The sequence below is a fragment of the Chamaea fasciata genome, unplaced genomic scaffold (genome assembly GCF_029207755.1).
Source record: "Chamaea fasciata isolate MVZ Bird 193981 ecotype frontalis unplaced genomic scaffold, bChaFas1.0.hap1 SCAF_7, whole genome shotgun sequence".
Classification (NCBI taxonomy): Eukaryota; Metazoa; Chordata; class Aves; order Passeriformes; family Sylviidae; genus Chamaea; species Chamaea fasciata.
Window position 1 is genome coordinate 27,535,508 of NW_027094092.1, and position 23,976 is coordinate 27,559,483.

A 23,976-nucleotide genomic window follows, 5' to 3' on the forward strand; every position below is an offset into this window, starting at 1 on the left:
CAGCCTAGCTTTACACCTGTGATTCCACAGCATGGGAGCCTGCCATAGGGCCAAAGCAGTCAGGTACTGTGGTGTTTATCCTACCACTCTGCTGCCTATGTATTTTTGAGGACTCTTCAAAACCTGAGGAGAGGAGAAAAGACATCTGCCCAGCGGCACTGGGCAGCACGTGCCCTGTAGTGTTCTGCTCCACCATGCAGATGTGGCCCTTTGATGCTCACAAGATGACTGATGACCATGTTTGGTCCTGGGACCACAAAGCTGCCATGAAACACATGGACATCACAGCTTCAGACTTCTGTCAGGTGAGTCAAGGAGGCTGAGGGTGCCTGGCCTGTTGCGGACTCGATCAGACAGATGTTCCCTTGCTCCAAGGGGAACCCAGACAGGCACTGCCAACCATGCCATGTGGTACAGAAGGACATGACTGCAGTGGGCACAACCCCCTTTTGGCCACTGCATTAAGGTGTCAGCTGATACTTCTTAAGGACCTGGAAGTAAAAGGTGAACAATCACCACAGTGAAAATTGCCCTATCAAAATCTTGCTCTTAGTGTCATGCTTTATGTGGACCAGATAGCACCTTGCTTTCAGAAAGATTTGGTGCAAAAACTCGGTGCATTCATTAGTCATGAGATGTCTTCTCTTGGTCAAAAGTATCAAGCCAAGGAAGACAAAGACAGTGGGTCACGAAGAAGTTGAAGACTGGTATAAAAAAAACTATGTAAAGCCCTGTTCATTCTTATTCTTATTCTTATTCTTATTCTTATTCTTATTCTTATTCTTATTCTTATTCTTATTCTTATTCTTATTCTTATTCTTTTTCTTTTTCTTATTCTATTCTTATTGATCCATGTGAAGGTGGTAAGCCTCTGGTTGGCCAGCAGAACTTCATGGTGTCTTGCTAAAGCATGTCAACTGGTCTGGAGCCTGTCTCCTGAGTTATGACTCTGAGATGAGCAGGAGCCCTGTGGGTAGAACAACTTCCACTTGCTCCAAGTCTGTACTCCCAAAACCAAGTGTACAGCTTTCCACCCAGTGCAGGAGGCCAGTTTGGGAGCACTGAAAGATTTTTCAGGGGTAGGGCTTAACCCAAGTAAGAGACAAAAAGCCTGCAATACTCTTTGCAGTTTGTCAGCCCAAAGCTTTACTGCTCTTTCTGAAGTCTTTTTTTCCTGTCTTTGTCAATCAAGAGATAATGAGACCCAAGTAACCAGAACAGGCAAACTTAGAGAGTCTGATTCTTTTCACTCAGGTGAAGACTCCCTGTCTAAGGTGCTGGGCATGTCTGGTCTTCTGGCAACAAGTCAGCTTTCTCTGATGGCAAGCAACACTGTAAGTATAGTATTTTGAGCAAGGAAGGGATCACGAGCCTCTACCTCCATGCTCCTGCTCTGGCTCTATGTCACCTGCAATGTTCCACAAAGTTCCCCAAATTTGAGTAAAATAATGTAAAAGGAAGGACTCTAGAAGAAAAGGGGTCCAAGAGAGCTGGTCAATATTCAAGATCACTTCTTCCAAGCTCAAGTGTATTGCCATGAGCAAGGAATCAAGCAAAGGGGGCAGGAGACCCCTGTGGATGAGCAGGGATCTTCTAGCAAATCTCAAACGGATTCTGGGATGTGGAAAATGGAACTGGCCACATGGGAGGACTAAAGGAACAGTCAGAATATGTGGGGATGTGACAAAGAAAGCCAAGGCCCATTTGGAATTAAGTCTGGCAAGGGATATGAAGGACAAGAAGAAGGGTTTCTGCAAGTACATCAGAAGCAAAAGGAACATTTGGAAAAATGTGGGGCTGCTGCTGAATCAGATACGTCTTGGTGACAGAAGACACAGAGAAGGCCCAGTTTCTGAATGCCTCAGTTTTTAGTGCTGAGGTTGGGAATCCCACACTTTGGCAATAAGAGAGGAAGGCTGGAGAAAGGAAGACTTCCCCTTGGACACAGAGGGCTGGGTTAGAGATTGGCTAGGCACACTTAGGTCCCATAAACTTCTTTACACTGAGGGTGGCAGAGCACTGGAATAGGCTGCCCTAGGAGGCCACAGAGCCTCCCTCTGGACACAGTCCAAATCCACCTGGACACATTCTTGTGTAATTTGCTCTGGGTGACCCTGCCTTAGCAGGATAATTGGACTAGGTGATCTCCAGAGGTCCCTTCCAACTGTAACAATTCTGTGATTCTGTGATTTCCCAAAATGCTGGGTCACAGGCTATACTCAAACCTGAAAATTTTCCCAGGAGTCTACTAGCCCTCCCAGAGCCAGAGAGAGAAGCACATTTTAGAGGTGGCCCAGATCCATAGGAAATTACTAGTTCAGTCAATCTGGGAGACTATTTCACTTCAATTATGGCTCCTTAATGCAAATAAACTTTTAGCCCTTACTGGTTTTGAAATTTCTCTTACAGCCATCACTGGAAATGTGACCTCGTAATAATCTCCTTGCAAAATAGGCTCAGTGCTCCTCTCTTAAGAGAGACAAACTGGGGGTCTGTTCCAGCCAAACCTTAAGCATACACTTAACTTCATCACGCCTGTGCAGGGCCAGCTTGAATATGTGATCCTGTAATAAGCAATCACTAAAGCACAGTGGAGCTCTGGAAGTATGGACTGCTGAATTACTCCACTCCTACACAGTCAGGGAGCTGTAGTGCATTTTGGAGAACTAGAGCATACAGAATTAAGTTAGTCTTAATTCAGTTCCCAGAGTATGCCAAAAGGTTCTCGCTTTGGTAATACTGTCCTCTGAGGACATTATGACATGTCAACGTAGTGACTATTTTCTCATCTGATGGCAATGACAAACTGCTAAGTATAAAGTATAATGACATAATGCAAAGCATAAAAATTCAGACTATTCCGAGTTCTGGTAACTACCATGCCATCAGAAGATGAGATTTTATACCTGTATTAAGAGAAATGAAAAAAAAAATATTTACAGCATGCTAGCCAGTAAGACAAAAATGAACTAAAGTGCCAACCAATCTACTACAATTTTCTTCACTGCTACTTACATTCTAATCATAGCATCCCAAATTTAGCTTGTCAAGTTACCCTTCAAATCAAATGCAAGAGAAAAATCCATCCTTGGCTGTGCAACTATAAACCCAGCCAGTCTAGTAAAGTGAGAGTTACTCTTCTACGTACTTGGCAAATCTAGGAGCAGAATTTACCATTTGGTGTAAATATTTCTGCATAGTTTGTTTAAAAAAAAATTTAAAAAATCTTTCCTACACTTCTCCCTGGCAGACTCTTAGAAAGTAGTAAATATGCAGATGGGCATAGTGATATATTTTGTATCAACATGTTTTAAATGTGTGCATATGCATTAGCTATATAAATACATTCCCCAGGAAGTCTGCCAGTGGATGTACTACAAAGCCTTGTATGTTACATTTGGGTTTGCTTGCGCAGTAGCACAGCAATGTCAGGAAGAACCTCTCTCTCAGCTTATTTGCTCTACAGCAGCTCATATTTACCTGCACAGCTTCCTGTTTCTCTCAGGATGTACAAAGGTGTTATATTTATATGCCATGTGTGTTTGTAGTGTACACATAAATATACATATATACGCACACGTGCAAGAATGTCATAGACTCACAGAATTCTTTGGGTGGGAACCTTAAAGATCAGCTAGTTCCACCCACCCCTGTCACAGGGAGGGACACATTTCATTAGACCAGGTTGCTCAGAGCTCCATACACCGTGTCCTTGAATATGTCCTGGGATGGAGTATCTGGAGGTTCTCTGGGTAGCCTGTTCCAGTGCCTCATCACTCTCACAGGAAAGATGTTTTCCTAACATACAATCTAAACCTGCTCTGCTTTAGTTTGAATTCATTCACCCTTGTTCTGTCACAACACCCTCTTGCACAAAGTCCCTCTCATCTTTCTTGTTGGCTCCTTTAAAGTACTTGATGGCCACAATTAGGTAACCCCAAAGCCTTCACTTTTCCAGACTGGACAAACCAAATTTTCTCAACCTTTCGTTGCAGAAGAGGTAGTCTATTTCTCTAATCAACTTTGTGGTCCTCTGGATTTGGTTGATGTCTTTCCTGTCCTGGGGACTCCAGAGCTGGATGCAACACTCCAGGTGGGGTCTCATGAGAGCAGAGCAGAGGGCCAGAATCCCTTTTCACAACCTGTTGGTCATGCTGCTTTTGATGCAGCTCAAAACACAGCCTGTGCTGCCCAGTATTCCTGCTACTCCACTCCACCTGCAGTATCTGCCTCTGGTCCTGCCCCCTCTCTCTGCTTTTCCTGCTCTGTAGAAAAATTGCTGTGCAGACAGATCCCTGAACACAAGTGGGGCAAGCAGGTCTTGCCCAAGCTCTGGACAGACCATCTGGAGGTTGGAGACTGATGAAGGACAAAGAGGGAGGTCATCTGCCCGCTGCCCCTGAGGTCCTGCTGTCCCCTTGTCTAAAAGGGGACAGTGTCATGTTTCTTGCTGTGACTGTGCTCCTTTTCCGGTATCGGTATCATGAACGAGGCAAAGGGTATCGCACATCGCTATTTACATGAGCACTGACCGAAGGGGGCAACGGAGGAAGCGGCTGCAGTGCTGTGGGTGGGTATGTATGCCACGGTATCATTATCCATGCACTGTGGAACGGTACAGATACTGTTGCAATGGAGCTATGAGAACCATGCTCTTCTACTTCATTGTGAAAGGAAAAGCCACAACAAATACTGGAGAGGGAATGTAGCAAAAAAGGCAACTTTGTGTTTAAATCTTGACAAAAATCAATTTGCTTTTGCAACGATGATAAGCAAGAATGAGCATTATGCCATTTCTCCCCCCACCTCCAGCTCCTTCTATAGAGCTACAACTTAGATGAGCTACTGTATTAAGAGAGAAGCTGCAAAGATGCTAGCTGCAAAAATAAAGGATGAAATAAAAAGTCAAACATCCATATTTCCCCCAACTGAAAATGAAGTTCTGAGGAAAGGGAGGAGGGAAAAGAAAAGGAACTTACCACGCTGCGAGTGAACTTTTCTAGAGAAGTTCTACGACCTTGCTCATTCTCTGGCTTAAGAGGGAACAAAGTAAGGAGATAAAAATACAGAAAAAAACCCCTTCAGCTTAAATGCAGTCTTTTAAAACAGCAGCAAAATATAAGGAAGCAGCAAGAAGAAAAAGTCATAAAAAATGTAAAAAGCAGAAATCAGCGTTTGCAACAGCAAACATAAGAAATCAAAACACCTTAAAGAATGAGAGACATCACTACTTTTACTCTCAGAGAATGTCACTTATCCCCTGTGAAATTTTTTAATGGTTCATATATGCCGGTGCATTGCTGTGTCTTACAGCTGTTGGTATTGATTTCTTGTTCACTGAATTTTCCTTCTGGTACTGTTCAAGCTGGGACTTCTGGTTCTGGTTAACATCTGCCAAGCAGCTATCGGAGGCTCCCATCTACTTGTGTAGAGACATGAAAAAAACCACAGTAGCTTTCACAATATTAAAAAGCAATGTCTGAATGAATACAGCACTGGAAGAAAACCACCACTGGAGTCACTGCCAGTGAACCTACAGTCTTCTATTTATCTAGAGTAGAGGCATATTTCCAGTAAGTTTGGCTACATCAAAACACAAGACATGTATGTCTTTGTAAGAGAATGGAAAGATACAGACCAGTTTGGGGCACTGATATTTTTGTACCTGGAGCACAGGACTATTCATGTGCAAGAAGACATTCAATTGCACTGTGAGAAAACAACCGTGTGCATGATGGCTTTATTAACATATCCTTGAGAATGTTGCTCACTGCAGCGCTTCGTTCATTTGGCACAAGGGAGATTAAATCGCCACTAACAAGGAAGAACTAAATAATTTATTGGCATGTTTGCTGGAACATCTAAGAGAAAAAAACTGTTACAGAGAAGAGAAAAGAAGAAACTCAATGCTACACAAGAAAGCTCATTGCAGTAAGAAAGCTGTGGGCACTGCTGATTTCCAGGAGAGATGCTTATTTTAATGTGGTGAGCCAGCAAAATGGGGTGGTAAGATGGAAGTAAAACTGCCATGAAGGGAATAAGGAGCTACATGTGAGGGAAAACCACAGTAATGATGGTGCATCACAGTGCACTGGAAACAAGCACTGCACTAGACAGGCACCTACCTGACATATCATCTGCCACAGATTCAGCTGCAGTAACAACCCCCAGGACAAAGGACCAGTGCAAAAATCAGACAGAGAAGACATAAAGAATCTGAAACCATACCACATAAATTGGATGAGAAGTGTAGTTGAGTCTAGGCAACGGCTTTTGATTCTTCCGCATGTTTATCACAGCTTTCACAGCTCTCTGATGTCTACAAGGTTAGTCTTAAACATCCCATGGAGAGATGTGGCATATCGTCACTGCTGCATCACCAAATATGAGACCAAAACATAAGGCCCTTTTAAGGCAAGCAATATTCTTTATCCAGAAGAAAGAAACAAGCAACCTCCACACATATAACCATTTGAGGAAGCCACAGGATCAGCTCTGATGTCCAAACTGCTATCAAAAGTGAAAGCTAGAGGCACATCATTTTAGCCCACACAGAGGATGGAGCCAAGGCCTCAAAGCAAGTACCAAGAAATAAAGCAGCCTTCATGGCTGGCAGGAAGGCAGGGATGTACCCAGTCCAATGCTCCCCAAAGGAGTATTTAACATGCACTAATCCAAGGGTTAATTGCCTCTCCTTGCATGTGAGAGGAGAGGAAGGGGGAAAGAAACATCAGCCTCACGCTTTGGCTGAGTATTAGAGCCATGCATGTGCTCAGAGCAAGACTCCCTCTTGGAAGTAGCCTCAGTGGTGTCCCTACACCCCTAGGCAGCAGAGGTGACAGAGAGAAGCTGAATTCCCACCACTTTGGCTGGACACGTCTCACTGAGCAGGACTGAGGACAGCAGTGGCCAGCTGGGCACTGGGCCTCTGTGCTGGTTTCCTTCAGGGGTGGCAAGACCCACCAGAAGCCAAGTTAAAGGCACAATTTCAGGAGAAGAAATACCTGAACAAAAGACTGTGTGTTCTGCAAGGCTCCTTAGGGGAGCAAGGCACTCGAAGTCTGCAGCATGACATTCCTACAGGCTGGAAAATCATTGTCTGACCCATTTGCATTTTGAAGTGGAGCTCTGGTCTGCACTGGGGTCAAAGGATAGTGAGCTGCTATACAGGCCACATTGTGCCCCTGCACTCACTGTCAAAATTTAGTATCTCTATTTTTTCTACCAGCAAGGTGATGCATCTTGCCACCCAGAAGAAAGGCAGGATGGCGGTCTTCAAAGATGATGAGCACCCTGTTGAGGTGCTGAGAGCTTGTCAGGCACAGGGAGCTGCACACAAGGCTGTTTGCTGCCTGCCACAGCTGAAAACGTGTGGGGAAGCAGCCACATAGAACACTGACAGTGTCTCACAGAAGTGCCTCGCAAAGCTCAGTTTGCAGTCACTCTGCACATTTGGCATGGCAGTGGCAGGCTGAGACCAGCTGGATACGTGGAAAGCTCGTCCTCGTAGCATCCAGCTCTGAGTCAAAGCATGACATTTTCTAGTGAAATAAAAAGCAGCTGAGGCAGGCTGGCTGCAGAGTGATGAGCTGGCTGGAGCAGTTTGAATGTCCGTGGGTGTGGGTGCTAGCTGTACAGCTCACTGGCTCTTCCTGTCCGCTTGCCCGTGTGGCTGGCAGCCTGCCGTGCAGGGAACGCCTGCCCACAGCTCTGCAGCATGGGGCTGAGCTGGGGAGGCTGCCTTGCACACCAGATGAAGGAAATTTTAAAATAACAATGTGCAAAAAAAAAAAAAAGAAAGAATAGAAAGACCGAATCACGCCTATCCCAGTCCAGGGAACAGACCTGGGGTGTGGACCCTGGAGCCATTGCCTGCTGCAGCAGCTACAGCAGCCTTTGCACAAACATACACTGTGTGTGGAAAGGGGAAAAGGCAAACAAACACATGTGCACGCCAGGTCATGCAGTCCTCCCAGGTGCAAAAAATGCAATCTTTGCCAGTAAATACAACAACAGACTCCACCAGTTAATGGCAAAGGACATATGCATTTGGATAAAACATAAAACAGCCATCCCTGCTGCAGATGAAAACCTCTCAGTCCAGGCAGTTACAGAAAAATAGGGCTCACCACATAGAAGCCATTCACTAATTATTGACTGGCTTAATTTTCCTTTTCTTTTCATGATTAACCATTTACCCAGCCATCCAAACTTTAAGTTCATTTGTGTAGATTCTGCTTGCATGAAAATTAAGTAGAAGAAAACTTAAGAAAACCAGCTGACACTGACTATTAAAAGTAATTGTGAAAAAATTTCTCAGCATCTTTACAACATTCAAGACAAGTCCTGCCACTGAATCAAATTGGCCATGTGTGCCCTGATGGGACTGAGAAGAGGGCATAATCTGCAATAGGAACTTTCATGGACAATACAGAGCAGCTGGCACAGGGTGTCTGGTTAAAAGCAATACTTCAAAAGGTGTGTGCTGGAAATGGAGCCTGTTCCTCATGGCCTGAAACTCCCAAGTATCCCCTTGGTGACACTTTTTGCCAGGTATCTGAAAAGGGGTAGGGAAATACATACAGAATACCATACAGAATACTCAGTCTTCTGAACATAAGGTCTGCAAAATTCTCTACCTCCTCCCTCCCTGGATTTTTTTTTTGGCTATTGAGTCCTTTTTTTTTTTTTTTTTTTTTTTTTTGGTATGAGACTTTGGGGTGTGAAGTGGGGTTTATTTTGAACTTCAACTTGGTGAAAAATAACATGTTCCAGAGGGAATGGCATCAGATAAAAATAAAGGATAATAATATCCCTGACCCTGGCTTCAGAAAAGGCCAGGAGCAGATCCCGGGCTTCTCAGGTGGTCACATCTACCTGTCCAAAGTGAGAAAGCAAAGGGCGTGTACAGTGCTACCAAGTGGTTGGAGTATTTTGCATCTATTGTGTGTTCATTTGAATAGGATCACAGTGAATTCACACTTCCCTGAGCCAGCTGGTGAGCAAAACAATGCTCGAAACCAAGAAAATACCAACCTGCTCTTCCCTCAGTGCTGCAGGGCTCACTCCCATGGCTTCACAGCCTGTCTGCACTACAGCTGCGGCTGCCTTTCCAGGATGCTTCCCTGCCTGTGGGCAGGACAGGATGGCAGGAAGCCACCCCGTGCCAGGTTGACATGAACACCAGCACCGTGACAGTTCAGCTGCTGCTTCAACTAATGCAGAGATGCCAACCATTGTCATTGTTTCACCTTTATAGTGAGTAATGGAAAGTACCTCGAGGTCTTTTCTGTTCCTTTCGCTCCCTTCTCTGCAAAAATAACTAGCAGAGCACGTGTCTGGCTGCTTCTTCACCATTAACAAAAGTTCCTGTGCACTCGCATCCCCTTCCATGGTGCACTAACTAATCTACACTGCTCTTTCCCCAGGGAATAAACTTCTGCTCCACAGCCAAGTCACCCTGCCCAAATGCCTCCTTGCCTTGACTGAGGAGATTTGTCACAGCACTTGTCCTGACAGGTGGATCACTGCTGTCAAAGGACATCCAGCCATCATTTTGGCTACCGTGGAGAAGGGCTGGAGGGCAGTGCAGCAGTGATTACCTGCTGTAAGTACCCTGCAGCAAGGTGCATATCAGCAGAAACAGGAGCAGGTCAGTGCTTGACTCTGTGTAGCACCAGCAGGATGTGTTGCATAGATACACAAATAAAATGCAGTGAGTCGCTTGGGGATCTCTGCACATCCATCCCTTCACTGCTGAGCCAGACGCTTTCAGCAGATCCATGATTTCTACCTGCTGCAGAGGGAGGGGCTGGGAATGGAGGCCCAGAGCTCCAGTTGGGCTGGGCATATGGCCATTCCTCCTGAGGACAGGGCTGTGCTCTCATCTCTTCTCCAGCCTGGCAGGGAGGAGGCCTTCTGTTCAAGGCAGAAGGCTACACCCAGTTTTTCCCCTCTGCAGCTCACTGCTTCCAATCACACCCTTGCTGGAGGCCAACCTCATGTTCCCTGCTGAGCACCATGAATCTGCAGGATTGAGGCCAATAATACTGTGGTTACTTGCAATAATGACACTGGGAAGAACGGAGGAAAAAACATCTAAAATGGATTAACAAAGTATGTATGTCTGGTCTGTACACAGCCTATGTCTGCTGTCTTGCATCAGTTAGTGGTGTGAACAATATGTTCCCCTCATAATTCTGTCATTGTATCTCAATCTCAACCCATAATTTCTTCTCCCTCCTTCCCCTCCATTACTGTACTCCCTGAGCAGGGAAGGAAAGCTCCCACATTTGTGGCTATTGTATGGCGCAGAAGAAAGCAACTCTTCAAACTTACAGTATTTTACAAATACCAGAAATGTGAAGTATGTTTTGAAGCACTAATGAAGCTTTGGCATCTCTCTGCTGAGCAGGTCAGTATTATTACTGCCCTTTGAAGAAGAGGAGGATATAGGGCAGGCAAGGTTGAACTTTTTTTTCCCCAAGTTCACACAAGAAATTAAGTGGGGTAACCAGGGAAAGCATACAGATTTTATGGTTCCCAGTTCTGTGCTCTAGCCACACAGTCTACCTTTCCCTTTTTCCTGCCCTCTCAGTTTGCCATAACCCAGTACTGGAGGGCAAAAGATCCCAAATGACACAAACTTATCCACAAAATATTAATGTGGGAATCTGAAGACATAGTTCATTTGCTTAGTGCAAGCTACTCTTTTACCCCACGTCCATCATGCTGTGCTTCTGACAGAACTTATTTTCAGTAATGAAAGTAAGCTATGTCGTATCAGTGTGGTATATAAGCCATGTGAAGATAATGACTTTGGGGAAAGACAGGCCTCAGAGAGATGTACTCATCACAACTTAAAGAGCTGCAGTGAATTTCTATTCACATCAGTAAATCCAGGACTTTGTTTGCAAGCTCTAAACCAAATCCTCCATCCATGTAGGCTCTGATATGTCCCTGGCTTCCTCTTTTCCTTCCCTTGCTTTCTAGCTGTTTAGAGGAATTGTAAAAGGCTGCTCTTAAAGCTGCATCAAACGTCCTAAAGATAGGACCATGTACCTCAGCATACAGAAATGTCATGTTCTATCATCATCTCTGCACCTACACTGCTTCCAAAACATTCACTTGCCTAACACAATGTAATGTGGTTGCAAAGAGTTTTATCGACTCTGGACTAACACCAACTCCCCTCCTGCATAATGGGAAGCTGATGAACAGCACATCTGCACAGATCTACTCCTGCCTTTTCTGTGCCTTCATATGTTTACTCGTGCATCCACAGCTCTTTCTAAAAGAAACTTGATTCTTGCTTTCATGGCTGTGTTAACATGACACCAAAACCTGCTCCTGCGGCAGTTTGCAGGGGAATGAGGATGTCATGCTGACACATCCAGGGCTTGATCTGACAGCAAACAAGGATTGCAGAAAAATAAACCTTTGGTTCGAATGGGTTTGGCTGAGAGGAGAAAGCTCTCCTGGCTTTCAAGCACAGGAACCCTCGTGTTCAATGGAGACTGGGGGGTAGGGAGCCATAAGCTGCTGGGGCTAGGAACGTGGCAGAGATTTTTATGGTTCATACCATCAGAAGACTTCCTCACACCTCCTTCAGTCCCCAGTCTCTGAACTAAGTCAGGTCTAACCCTTCTAATGTAAGCAGCACTGGTTTATGCTGTCTCAGACCAGACATTTTGAAACAGAAGGCTGACTGCTGCCCTCCACTACCTTTCACTAATCCACCTGCCAGTAGTCTCAGGCACAGCAGACAGAGGGGCTTGTCTCTTTTTGTCACCATATGCATGCTTTTAGGGCACACAATGACAATCAGGACAAAAACACCACTGGGATTTCATTGCATTGTGCCGATGCAATGTAATTTGGCAGCACACAGAGAATGCAGCAGAAAAACAGCAGGGAAGATGATGATGGGAAACCACACACTCAGGCTGCAGGAGTCAGAAGTCAGTTTACATTTTCAGTCATGGGAGCCAAATGCAAGTGGGGCATACACATGTGTACATGGCATGCATATGCACAGACACACACATAGAGCTGTGGGAATTAATCACGAGTTGCAGGAAGCATTTGAGCACAGCCACAAACGCAGAAATCAGTAGCTTTTCACCTAGACCCCTTAGCAAGAGGGGACTCGAGGACAGGAGTTGTAATTCTACACAACCACTCCTTTGCTACCCTGATCTGAAGGCTCCTAACACAATCATGGTGCTGGCAGAGCTCATGCAGATACCAAAAAGGCTAAGAAGAACTCAAACCCAGATTTCCTGTGAGACAATGTGGCTGGAATTCTTAAGTACTACAAGCATTGCAATCATTCCCTGTCTCTGAGGAAAAGGAAGCATCTCTGGGGAGGCAAAAGCAAGGGAAAGGAGTATGGGAATTGCCGCAGGGGGATCTATAGGTAAGGCATCCAAAGGGAGTATCACATGGTGAGACCAGGGAGGTGAAAACCTTAATAGGTGAATTTTGCACCAGTAATGAACTGATTGATGGGTTCTGCTTCTCATATCACATACTGTCTTTTCCATGAGAAAGAGGTAATACAACTTGTATTGCCTACACTGAGTTTGGGAGACAGCTGTGCTGGACAAAAACCTTTCCGTACTACTTTTACCTTGGGTCACCATGTTTTCCCCAAACTCATGCTGAGGCTCTGCACACAGATGCCATGCCCTCAGTGAAGAAGACAAAAGTGCTCATTCCCTTCTTAAAGGAAAAAAAAAAAAAAAAAGAAACAATATTTTCACTTTCACACTAGCAGCAAGCAGCAGGCGAGAATCAGGAGGTGCTAAGAGATGCAAGCATGTCCTTTCCAACAGATACCTTCTTCTTCGCCAGCAGTAAGTCCTGGTAAGCATTCGAACGCAGAAAGCGCGCGTAGCTGTCACTCTTCATCAGCTTGTAAATGTGCTCCTGCGGGACGGGGGGAAGTGAGAGACAGAGAATTGTTATCAAACCTCATTTAGACATCACAGGGACTTAAAACACAGAGAATTGGAAGGAAGAGAGACTGATCAGAGTTCTAATTAAGTCTGCTATTATTGATTATCTGTGCTGTGGTAGTGTACATGAGGTCCATCCCGGGGCAGGACCCTGTTGTGCCTGGTGCTGTACAAACACGAAACAAAGAGATGGCCCTCACCCCAAAGGCTGGCACACATTATTTGCTCATCAGGATTATTCTGCAAAGATTGCAATTCTCTGAAGTCCCCAGATTATAAGAAAGTGCCTACCCTGGAAATAAGGAAAAAACACCAGAAATTGTCTCATAGATTCGATTTCATTTTACCAGTTACAGACACTTGAACGATCACCCAGCACTCCCTTCCTGTTCATGGAGGGGAACTGATACTTGCACACATTTCATCTCCACTTTAGACATGGATTCAAGTAAGCCAACATGTTAATGTCCTGCAAAAGCCCATATCTGTGGTGACTATGCAGGGAAGTTATATGACTAGCTCTGATGTAGATGGATACATCATATGTATAAAATTACATTAGATGAGTCTCTCTATTAGGGTCTTCTTTGAAGTCAAACTACTGTTACCAGTTTACTCTGAGAGCACTTACTATGTTTATCTTCAAATTTACAAAGTGGTGTTTCATTGCAGCAGAACTTAATACGTGCCCTTTTCTAATTTCCTTGTTAAGCTTTACTTTCCTGCTGAGAATCCCTTAACACAGTCAGCTTTTCTCCTAGTTATCCCTGGATTTACAAAAGATATCATCCCAAACACCAAGAAAATAAAATCAAAATACTTTGAGCAGATAATGACTGAGAACACACTAAAGGAGCTCAAGAGAAAAACAGGCACCTTGGACCTTTCTCTTGGACGTTGCCCAAGGAAGCACTTTTATAGAGTTAATGAGCAGTTTTATCTATAGTGAATTATACAACGTGAAATATTCTCTCCTGCCCTAAAGCCATTGTACATGAAACTTTAGAAGAACCAAATCAGACAGAAGTTGCATAGCTTATTTTGGTGTGTTAACAAGCCAAGCAGAATTCCCTTATCTTCACTATCATGGGTAATTAGCAATGACCTGTCTTTACATAGAAGAACTGCTTAATTCAGCTTTCTTACACTGTTCGGTGTAGTCCTATGAGGGCCACTGGTTTTCCTTCGACACAGCATAAATGCATTCTTTGAGCTACATTCTGGTGTGGAACAATTTTTACTGGTTAATTTCCATATTTTCTTTTAGTCTTGACAGATGCTCATTTGTGCAGCACTCCCTATCCAAAGGACAGCACAAGATTTTGCAATAGAATCATTCATATAAAGCTATTTAGCAACTGTCACCCTTCTTGCTTCAGAAAAAACACATGGTAGGGCACAGTTTCATGCTCCTTATATACAGCATTGCCATGAAATTTGACATCCAGCTGTGGGACATTTGTCCTATTTATGCAGGGTAGAATGAGCCAAGTATGCCCTAAGATAAGAAGAGGGAAAATAACGCACATCATGGATATGCTCATCAAAAGGTTTCTATTCTTGTGCATGAATAAGGATTTTCAACATCAGTTCTCTCTTAAATATTTCAACTAGGATAAATTCAGGACTCTGTTGATTTAAACCCAACCACACCTCAACCAGTTTGCTTGTACTGCTACCTCTTAAGGTTTCCAAGTAGACTCCATATCCTCCTTAGGAGTTCTTTGTAACTACCTGGGAAACAAACCCACCTAACTGGTGCTTTTCCAGGACCATGAGGAGACTGATGAGCACGTGAGCACCTTGTAGCCCATCAACACTAAAGGGCCTGAGGGGTCTCCAGAGCCTTCATATTCTTAGTGGTCCTCTTTGCAGCAGCCGATACTTGCAGGGTGCTGGTGGGACAGGTGCTGAGGTGGGCAGGAAGGTGCTGTGGCTGAGGCCAACATGGTGGGTGACAGGGATATTTATATTAACATTTTGCTAGATGTGACATTTTACTGTCTTTGGGCTCCAAATGGTTTCTTTACCAGTGGTCAGACAACTGGGTCTGGTCTGAAATACGATGGTAAGATTTTTGGAAAATAACTTCCAGTTCTCATTACCGCACAGAAAGAGGCAAAGGAGAACACACGAGGCTGGCCATACAACCCACCTGCATGCCAGCGACAACTACCATTCTTGCTCATGTCAAGACAACTTCATGTATTTGACCTTAAAACAGTATAAACTCAGTATCTAGTGGTCAGAAGGAGAAAAAAATTGCTTTGACCCTGAGATGATATAAACCACAAGCTGCCTTCTTAACTGAAGCCCTTCCCTGAAATAGGACTATTGCACAGCCACAGCCCTGTTGCCACTGCAGTTAGCTAACTGGTATGAAGTATTTTCTCTGCTTTTCACATCTTGGAATCACTAAGCAACACTGCTACCTTTCAGCTGTTCACCACAGATATACTCAGACAGGGAATAACTATTCCTAGGCTTTGAATGCTAATGAAGAAAGAAGGTTGGGCATAGGAAAAAGAGCAACATGCATAGCTTCAGAAGAAAACTGTACTTTTTAATAGTAAGAATTCAAAGGGCTTGCTTTCAACAACCTCTAGACTGAAGGCATGAATGATACACTGGTCATTTATTTTACAACACTGCATTTCTGAACCAGCTACTGGAAATCTGAGCCAGTTGCTCAGATCAGCAAAGACTGCCTTCCAATTTGCAACAGTACAGGACAACTTGCATTGCTACAGTGAAAATCCCTACTGAGACTACACCATGAAGATTGCTAAAATTGTGGCTGTGGTGTGTGTCCGGCCCACTTATACACCAAAACTAGCTGCAGGATGGGAAAGGCCAGTGGCTGGAACTGGAATTTGGTTTGATCTGTGGCCTACTCTGTTCTTTGCCACCAAGATATTTTCTCTTATGCATTCTAGAATCTGCAACTTTCCAGGGAGAACCTACAGCTAGTGTTTAGCAGCTCCTCATTTTATACATACATTGAAGGCTACTGGAGGTCTAACAACTGATCATGTTCTTCTGTGGAAGCCTAAGCAACAGGCAGAGGTGTGGGCTTGGATTTAGTTGCTCTGTGCAACTTGTCTTGTCCTTCTCTGTCATGGATTTTTAGCTCACTTTGGATCATTGCAACCCACTGGTCTCTCACTTCTTATTTTACTGAGCAGCTGGGGTTTTTTCCACCTTTTCATCACATGGTGGAAAGAAAGGACACCCACGTTAAAGACTGAAATCTCCCAGTGCAATGCACTTTATAAACATGCACCATCTCCCTGACATTACGTGGCAGTGCTGGTAAGAAATTTGCGCTTTTCCATCCTTATACTGAGATAATACTCCATTTTGTTAAGTTGTTTATTACAAGGTAATCAGCTCGCTACTGCTAGTTCTCTAAATAGAAAAAATAAATGCACTACCTGTGCAATTTTTAACAATGCAGCTGCAGCTTTGGACATTCCAATCTCTTGCCCTGTGAGCAGTCTGTCCAGAATTATCACTGCAACACTTCTTTACAAGTGCCATGGGAAGCCCCTGTGCCCGTTCTGCACAAGAGCAGGAGGACCATTTCACCTAAGCGGTGTAGCCTCTCCCAGCCATTGCCGTGTACCACTTCTCAAGCATGCCTCAAAGCTCCCTGCTCCAGCCCTAAGACAGCAATCCTTTAGGGAGTTACATTGCAAGGCTTTAAAATAATCATCTAACAAAACTGCCCAAGTGATCTATTAAACCATTAAACAAGGTAGCTTATAAAAACAGATAAATGGCAGGAAAAAAAATTCTTTCAAGTTTTGGCCAGCAGTTGACAGGCATCACGTGTCCCACTGGTCTCCCCTGCAGCCTTGCTAGCTCTTTCTGAGCACCAGGCTGCCATCTCAGGCCACTGCAGTGGCAGCTGCAAGTGGAGACAGGAACTGACTTGATACGTGTGAGGGAGCCCTGGCAAGCTGGCTTTTTGAGCTGACCAGTCACTCAGTCCCTCACACAGCATGCTGCTGCTGAATACCGGCTGTACTGATACTCCCCTGTGACAATGGATGCACATTGGGAAATGTCAGTCTAACACAGAGAGTGACACAAGAACCTGCTTTTGTAATTGCAGTGGATTTCATCTCCAGGAAGCAAACAAATCCCTTAAAAGACTCCTGCAAGTGGAGCGGGTTTGCTATTAAATGTCCCCGTGACTGTTGTTTCCCAGTTCTTGAACCAAGACAACAGAGGCAAAGGGATCTGCTTGCATCTCCTCGTGAGAAAAAGGCAGACCCTCTTTTGTGTTTTGTGCACCTGAATCACATCTCCTCTATGGTGGGGAAAAACATGCAGTGGTCCTGGGGGCTGTCCAGCTTCACTGAATATACTCCCTGTACCTGGTCTTCTGTCATGAGAGTTACACTTCAGACAACATAACCGTTCCACTTGCCACAACCATTACATGATATAAAGAAGAACAAACAGTACATTTAAAAGGGGGAAATGTTGTCCCTTCTAGAAAAAAAAAGGAACCAATGAGATAAATCACAAAAAAAATTTATTTTACAATTATGTGAAACCAACAGGAAATCCCACCCCTGACAGCTGACAGCTTAAATGCAGAGAAATAAACCCTGACAAGGTTCAGCATCTCTTGGCTATTTTCCTTCCACAAGCTTTACCTTTGGAAAGAGATGAAGGACAGGCTTTGTAAATTATTCCTGACAAGAGGGGAAAGGGGGAGGAAAAAATAAAGTTTGCAATCCAGACGGGAATGTGGGAGGTGGCTGAGATAGCAGAAACCATCTCAAAGCTGCACCTGCTCCAAATCGATGTGCTGCAATGTGATCTCAGGTCTCTCTTCCCCCTCACACACAAAGCACAGTGACCCTGAGAGGGACACAGATGCCAGATAAGCAGAACCTTGGGAACACTCAAGAAAAATGTGGGAAAAAACCTGAATGATAAAAAAATAATAATATCTGACTCGCACAAGCCATGTGGTAGATCCCAGGAATTATGTTCTCTGTTCAGAATGCGTCTTTTTAGCAGAAAACCTTGGTTCTCTCCTCTGATTTGTGTATGTGAGACAAGAAGAGAATCGGTGGTTAAACATCCATTCGTAATTCCACCAATATTTTACCCATCTTGATATTCTGTGACAGGCTTGAGATGTTTTAGGAGCTGTGAAGACCAAGCACAATGTTCTCATGAACTCTGAACACCAGTTAGATTCCAGAAAGCCCTTAAAATTGCACTTGCTGGTAGAAATTTTTCCCTGTTTGTGCCTAAACACAGCTGCAAACTTTAGATGATGATGGGGAATAAGGAGAAATGGAACGCTGCCTGGCAGGAAAAGACCTGGTGGTGCTGGTCTGCAGCAGCTGAACATGATCCAGTGTGTGCCAAGGTGGCCAAGAAGGCCCATGGCATCCTGGCCTGTATCAGCAATGGTGTGGCCAGCAGGACCAGGGCAGTGATTGTCTCCCTGTACTTGGCACTGGCGAGGCCACACCTTGAATCCTGTGCTCTGTTCTGGGCCCATCTGTACGAGAAGAGCATTGAGGTGTTGGAGAGAGTCCAGAAAATGGCAATGAAAATGGTGATGGTCTAGAAAGTCACTCATATGAGGAGCAGCCGAGGGAGCTGGGGTTGTTCAGCCTGAAGAAAAGGAGGCTCAGTGGAGACCTTACCAGTCTACAACTGTCTAAAAGGAGGGTGAAGCCAGGTGGGGGTCAGCCCCTTCACTGAGGCAGCCAGCAACATGATGAGAAGAAACAGCCTCAAGCTATACCAGCAGAGGTTCAGATTGGACATCAGGAATAATTTTTTCACTGAAAGAGTGGTTAAGCAATGGAATGGGCTGCCCAGGGAAAAAGTGGAGTCACTAGCCCTGGAAATGTTCACGAAATGAATGGAGGTGTCCATTAGTGCTGTGATTTAATTGACGTGGTGGTGTTTTGTCAAAGGTTGTACTTTATAACCTTGGAGGTATTTTCCCACCTTAATGATTTTATTCCATGATTTTTAGCTCATTTTGGGGGCTTTAAACTAAGGCTAGATAGCTGTTGAGATGCACTTGAGCTGCAAGGGTCCACTTTGCCTTTCATAAACTGGTCAGAAACCTCCTTGCTGTAGCTATCCCACTAACATCTTCTGTATTGTTTTGGAGCGCTCCTTCACCCTTTCACCAGCACCTGCTATTAACTAGTGAGAGCTGATTTGGAGACCCCTTTTGTATTGCAAGCATGCAGCCGAACCTCTGGCCAACTGCAAAGGAGATTTGCAGCATGTCAGACAAATCCATTAAAGGAAAAGGCCACCAGCAATGTAAAGCAGTAGATTAAACAACTAAATAAATAATAGCATACTGCAATGAATGCTAATATTTGTGCTACCTGTATGCTTGGCACCGGGGAAGAATTTACTGCAGATTCACACATGAGAGAGTGCTGCCTGAGTGAAGGCCTTGTGGCCTTTGCTGGAAGGATGGGAAGAGATGCCAGCTGAGAACCTGCCTGGAGTTTGTTTTTGGAAGAGCTGTCTCTATAGCACAAAGAGGACGTGGGAAGGAGAAAGCAGACGCTTCTGCAAGCACATGGTGTGTGACTGCTGCACCTTCCAATTAGACTTGGCAGCAGCCTAGTGCCTGTCTGTCGGCACCTCTGCTGTGCACAGACATTTGTGGCAGAGGAGCTGACATTAACCCCTGTGCCAGCACACACACATCCTGCAGTCAGCAAAACCTGCTATCCACGGGTTGTTAGAGACGTGTCCTGTTAACTCTGCTGTAGTTTTCCGAGCTCATTCTCAAGAATCTTGTTTGACCAGCAAGACCCCCTACCATACCATCACCAGGATCTTCCAAAAAGCCAAAGAAAGGAAAGGAGACCTAGTCCTCTTTAAGCAGTTACTTGTGCCAAAACTGAATGCAACACTTTTAAGGAGCAAACTAATTGATGATCAACTGCATTCAACCAAAATGATGATGCTAAAATGCACTTTAGAAAAAGCAGTAAAAATTGTTGCATCAGCTCTGGGAGCTGAAGTAGTTGGTAGCAGGCACAGTTGAGATGAGGCAAACAGTGAAGAAGCTGCAAAAGAGACCTTCACATTTGCCCTGACAGAACGTGACAGGAAAACAGCAGTGAGGGTAGAAAGCAGGGAAACAAGTATGTTTTTTTCCAATTCCCTTTAATGTTTCCAAATCCCCACTAAGAGCACTTCTGGATGTGCTTATTCTGGTCTCTGCATTCAGGATTTCACTCTTCTCAAAAAAGCTGTAGTGCCTGTTTGAGCTGCCTGCCTGCATTAACCAGGGTGAGCCCCTTCCCGGAGCCTCTCTGGAACCTGGCAGTGCTGCCATCTAGCAGGGCCAGGGGGGACTGGGTGCTCCAGCTGCTGCAGTACGGCGAGGCTTTCCTGGATTTATAGTTGGAAAAGAAATGCTTCAGGTTGCTAAATGGCACATAAGGGTCTTGGCCTAAGAGTGAATAGCTCTGGAAAATCTGAGCAGTATCTTATTTGCCAGTCTCAAGTATTCAGGGGACATAATAATTTACACCAAGTTTTAGCTGGTGCATTTTCTTCTAACTCAATCAAGCTGCTTTTACTACTAAGGGAAAAAAAAGATGAATTATTATCCTGTAATATAGACTAACCTCCCTGCTAAACTAAAAAGCATAATTTTTTTCAGCCCACAAAAGAAATTACACTGGGCTGAAGGCACAGGAACATAAGAAAGAGCCTTAGCAAGAGGGATAACTGTAAGCAATGAGAGCTCATTTTGAGTAATACACAGAAATCCTTTGTTTAGCCCTGTAGATACGTAGGGGGAAACACAATGTAAATCTTTCATGGAAAAGCACATTGATAAAAGTAACACATAAATTTAGCTATGGCTTCTCTGTATATTGACGAGACAACTGGTTTGCTTCATATCTTCAAACACAAATGTGAGGGCAAAGCTGTTGAGGTCCATGGCAGACACAGTGCAGAGGACTAGAGGCAAAGGGTTGTTGAGTGCTGTGCAGTTAAGGGGTCAGCCTGGTACTGCAGGAGGATTTAGTCCTAAATATAGCAAGGGCTATCCTGGGAGACAAGAGTGGGCTGCCGGGAGTCTAACGCCATATGAGCAGCTTTAGGTTTTGAGAACAATGATCATGGCTAAGAGGCTGATTCTCTCAATATGGGCCAAATCCTGGCAGCTGGCAAGAAGCCCAAGTGAAAAGGTTTTGCCTGGGAGGAGGGGACAACCTTCTGTAGCATTCAGGAGACTGGAATTCCTTTTCCAAACAATACAACATGTAGGAGTCTCAGCAATGAAGATGAGGTTTTTCCCTCCTGTGCATGCTGTGGTAAAGCTATGAGGTGTAACTATAAGGTGTAACCTTTTGGTCAACACCCCGGTATCTGCAGGCTGTCAGCAGCTTGTCCTTGTTTTTTCCATGAAAAATCCTGCCAAAAAGCTCAGCTGTACCAAGGAGAGGAACATGCAGAACCCCTCACACAGCAGAAGGAAATTCTATTTCAGTGGGGCAGTCTGTATTCCATAGGAGATGGAGATAGAGCAGGATACAGCCCTACAGAAACAAGGAGAACACAGCTGCTGAGTAAAGGTGGCGATGCTGAGACAGGGAACACCAGTCCTGCTTGGATGCCTACCTGGAGAACATGTACTGGATAGATAAACAATTTTCCATGCCTCATCAACATTTTGACTAACACATGTGCTGCTATGACATCTTGGGCTGCCGTTAAGTGGTAGAGCACAAAATCTCAGAGTCCAAATGTATATTGGAATCTTTTAACTGTTTGCCAACAAACCCCATCCTGACAGCCCACATTCCTACCTGCTGTGGGCTGAGCAGAGGTATGAAATGCACTGCTGATAAATCTTCCCAGGGATTTCTACTTAAATTTTTAATTAGGAATGTGAACACTTAAAAAGGTAACAACCTCTTAAAAAAATTAAATACCACAGAGTTCCTGCAGTGCATGGGTTTAGCAGAAAGAGACCATAACCCTGCAGTCCATGAGAAGCAGACTCCTGGAGTTCTGGCTTCTTGATTAGATGAAAGGATGCACTTGCAAGAACTTGGGCTCCCTATTTGGGAGAAAAGAAACAGTATCAGCAGCTTCCTGACCTTCACATGAAGAGGAAATTCTCTTGCTCTGGATCTGATATGCAGTTTTTTCTTGCTTTCAAGAAGCACAGTGCACACTACTGACACAAGAGTCCCAGAGTCTGAGTGCTGAATTCAATTTTTGAGCAAGCTAGAGACTTTCCCATGTAATCCATCTAAAGGTATTTTTTGGAGGTAGGAAATGTCTGACACTGAGGCACTGTTAATACTCATGCATGTAGTTTTAGACAGCTTGGCAGGATCAGCACCCTGAATAACAGGCAGACTACTGTCCTGTGGGAATATGCTGACTGTTCTTGTTACCCCATTCCCATGATCTTTCATTTGGAGAGATCTGTTGCCTGCTGTCACTCTGTCTGCAAGGAGAGAGGTCACTTGTGACTTTTTCCTGATCCTATTTCTGCTCATGTGTGACAGAAGGACATTAGCTTAGACAGTAGTTTGATCCCTGATGCCTTCAGAGACAGAAAGGGAAGACAAAGGCTGGATGGTAGATGTTTTTCATATAACATGACTGCTAAACCACAAATTCAGATGGAAGGCAGAAGAAAAAATAAGTACTTTCTGATGTGTGGTGCATACGTACATTTTGAAAAAAACTCCCAACAAACCAAAACAGGAAAATAATAACACAAAGTATCTGCTCCTATGTAAACCTCTGCTTCAAGTTTTTTGCTTCCTGCTTTGCACAACATCCGGCACACCAGCATAAGCTTCCATAATCACCTCCCTATTTTTGCTCCAGACGCTCAACTACTCTTCTGGCTGTATTTGTGGGGCTCTTGATTTTAGATTCTGTTCGGTTGTAGGTCGTTTTGTGAAATCCGCAAGGGCAGGAGCTTGCATTCTAAGTGCAACAAATACGCAACAGTGAGACTGTGTGTTTTCTACAGTCACCATAACCCAAATAGGAGGAAGAGAACCAGAGTGCAGTGTAAGGAAGGATTTTTCTCCTCCAGTCTCAAAGAATCAGAGCCAAAGAAGAAGGGAATTAAGGTCAAGTCCTTGTGCAGTCCCAAACCTCCACAGGAAGGTGCAGGCTGTCAAAAGCCTCCAGGAGCCCTAGGCACACCATTCATGTATAAATACTGATGCATTGCAGCAGTGCTTTCAATTCTCCACAGCACAGGCTTAAGGTCTCTGAGCAGCACTGGTTCAGGTGGACTTGGTCCTCTCTTCGAGGCAGAGCACATTGATCTATCCTGTGTCCCTTTGCTGGCTGCCTGCACTGCCAACCAGAGCTGCTTTGCTGTTACCCCGATTCTCCATCGTTAGTCATTGTTCTTTATAGGCATGCATGTAACTGGGGTGCCTGGGAAAAACTTTAAGAAAATAGGACTAATGTTTCTTCAAGTTCTTATGTGAAAGATGATACAGACACACAATGAACGATTATTTTCACATTTTTCTTCCATGCTGTGATTTTGCACAAATGGAGTGTTGTATGCCCACTGAATAGACACCAGGCCTTTTACATCCTGTGCATGCTTGAAAACACAAAGTCAGGAGAAGTCACCCCTCATTTTTCCTTCTGGGTAAAAAATGGAAATTTCACTTCCAAGAGATCCTTGCTTAAACTTGGAGTTTGGTTTTGAATTCAATAGGATCATATCAAGTTCTGCCAACACCTTGAGCTTCCTGATAAAACCAGAATGCAAAGTAATGACTGACCACTGATGAATCCTGCAAGGACTCATATCTCTATCACAGTCCAGAACAAACTGAACTATACCTGGGGCAGCTGAGAGCATGAACTGGGCTCAAATCTCAAGATGAGAATCAAGGAAGAAAGTTTTTACAATGAAGACAGTGAAACCCTGGCCCAGATCGCCCTGAGAGGTGGTGGATGCCCTGTCTCTGAAAACATTCAAGGTCAAGTTGAACAG

The 23,976-nt window shown here is 44.4% G+C and overlaps 1 protein-coding gene across 1 annotated transcript in view; it reads right to left on the minus strand.

The window, feature by feature from the left end:
- RGS6 (regulator of G protein signaling 6) overlaps positions 1-23,976 on the minus strand; it is a 265,768-nt gene that overhangs the window by 14,387 nt on the left and 227,405 nt on the right. Inside the window, exon 16 of the mRNA XM_066188182.1 lies at positions 12,841-12,930. Within this exon, the coding sequence (XP_066044279.1) occupies positions 12,841-12,930 (90 nt within the window). The remainder of the gene's footprint in view (positions 1-12,840; positions 12,931-23,976) is intronic.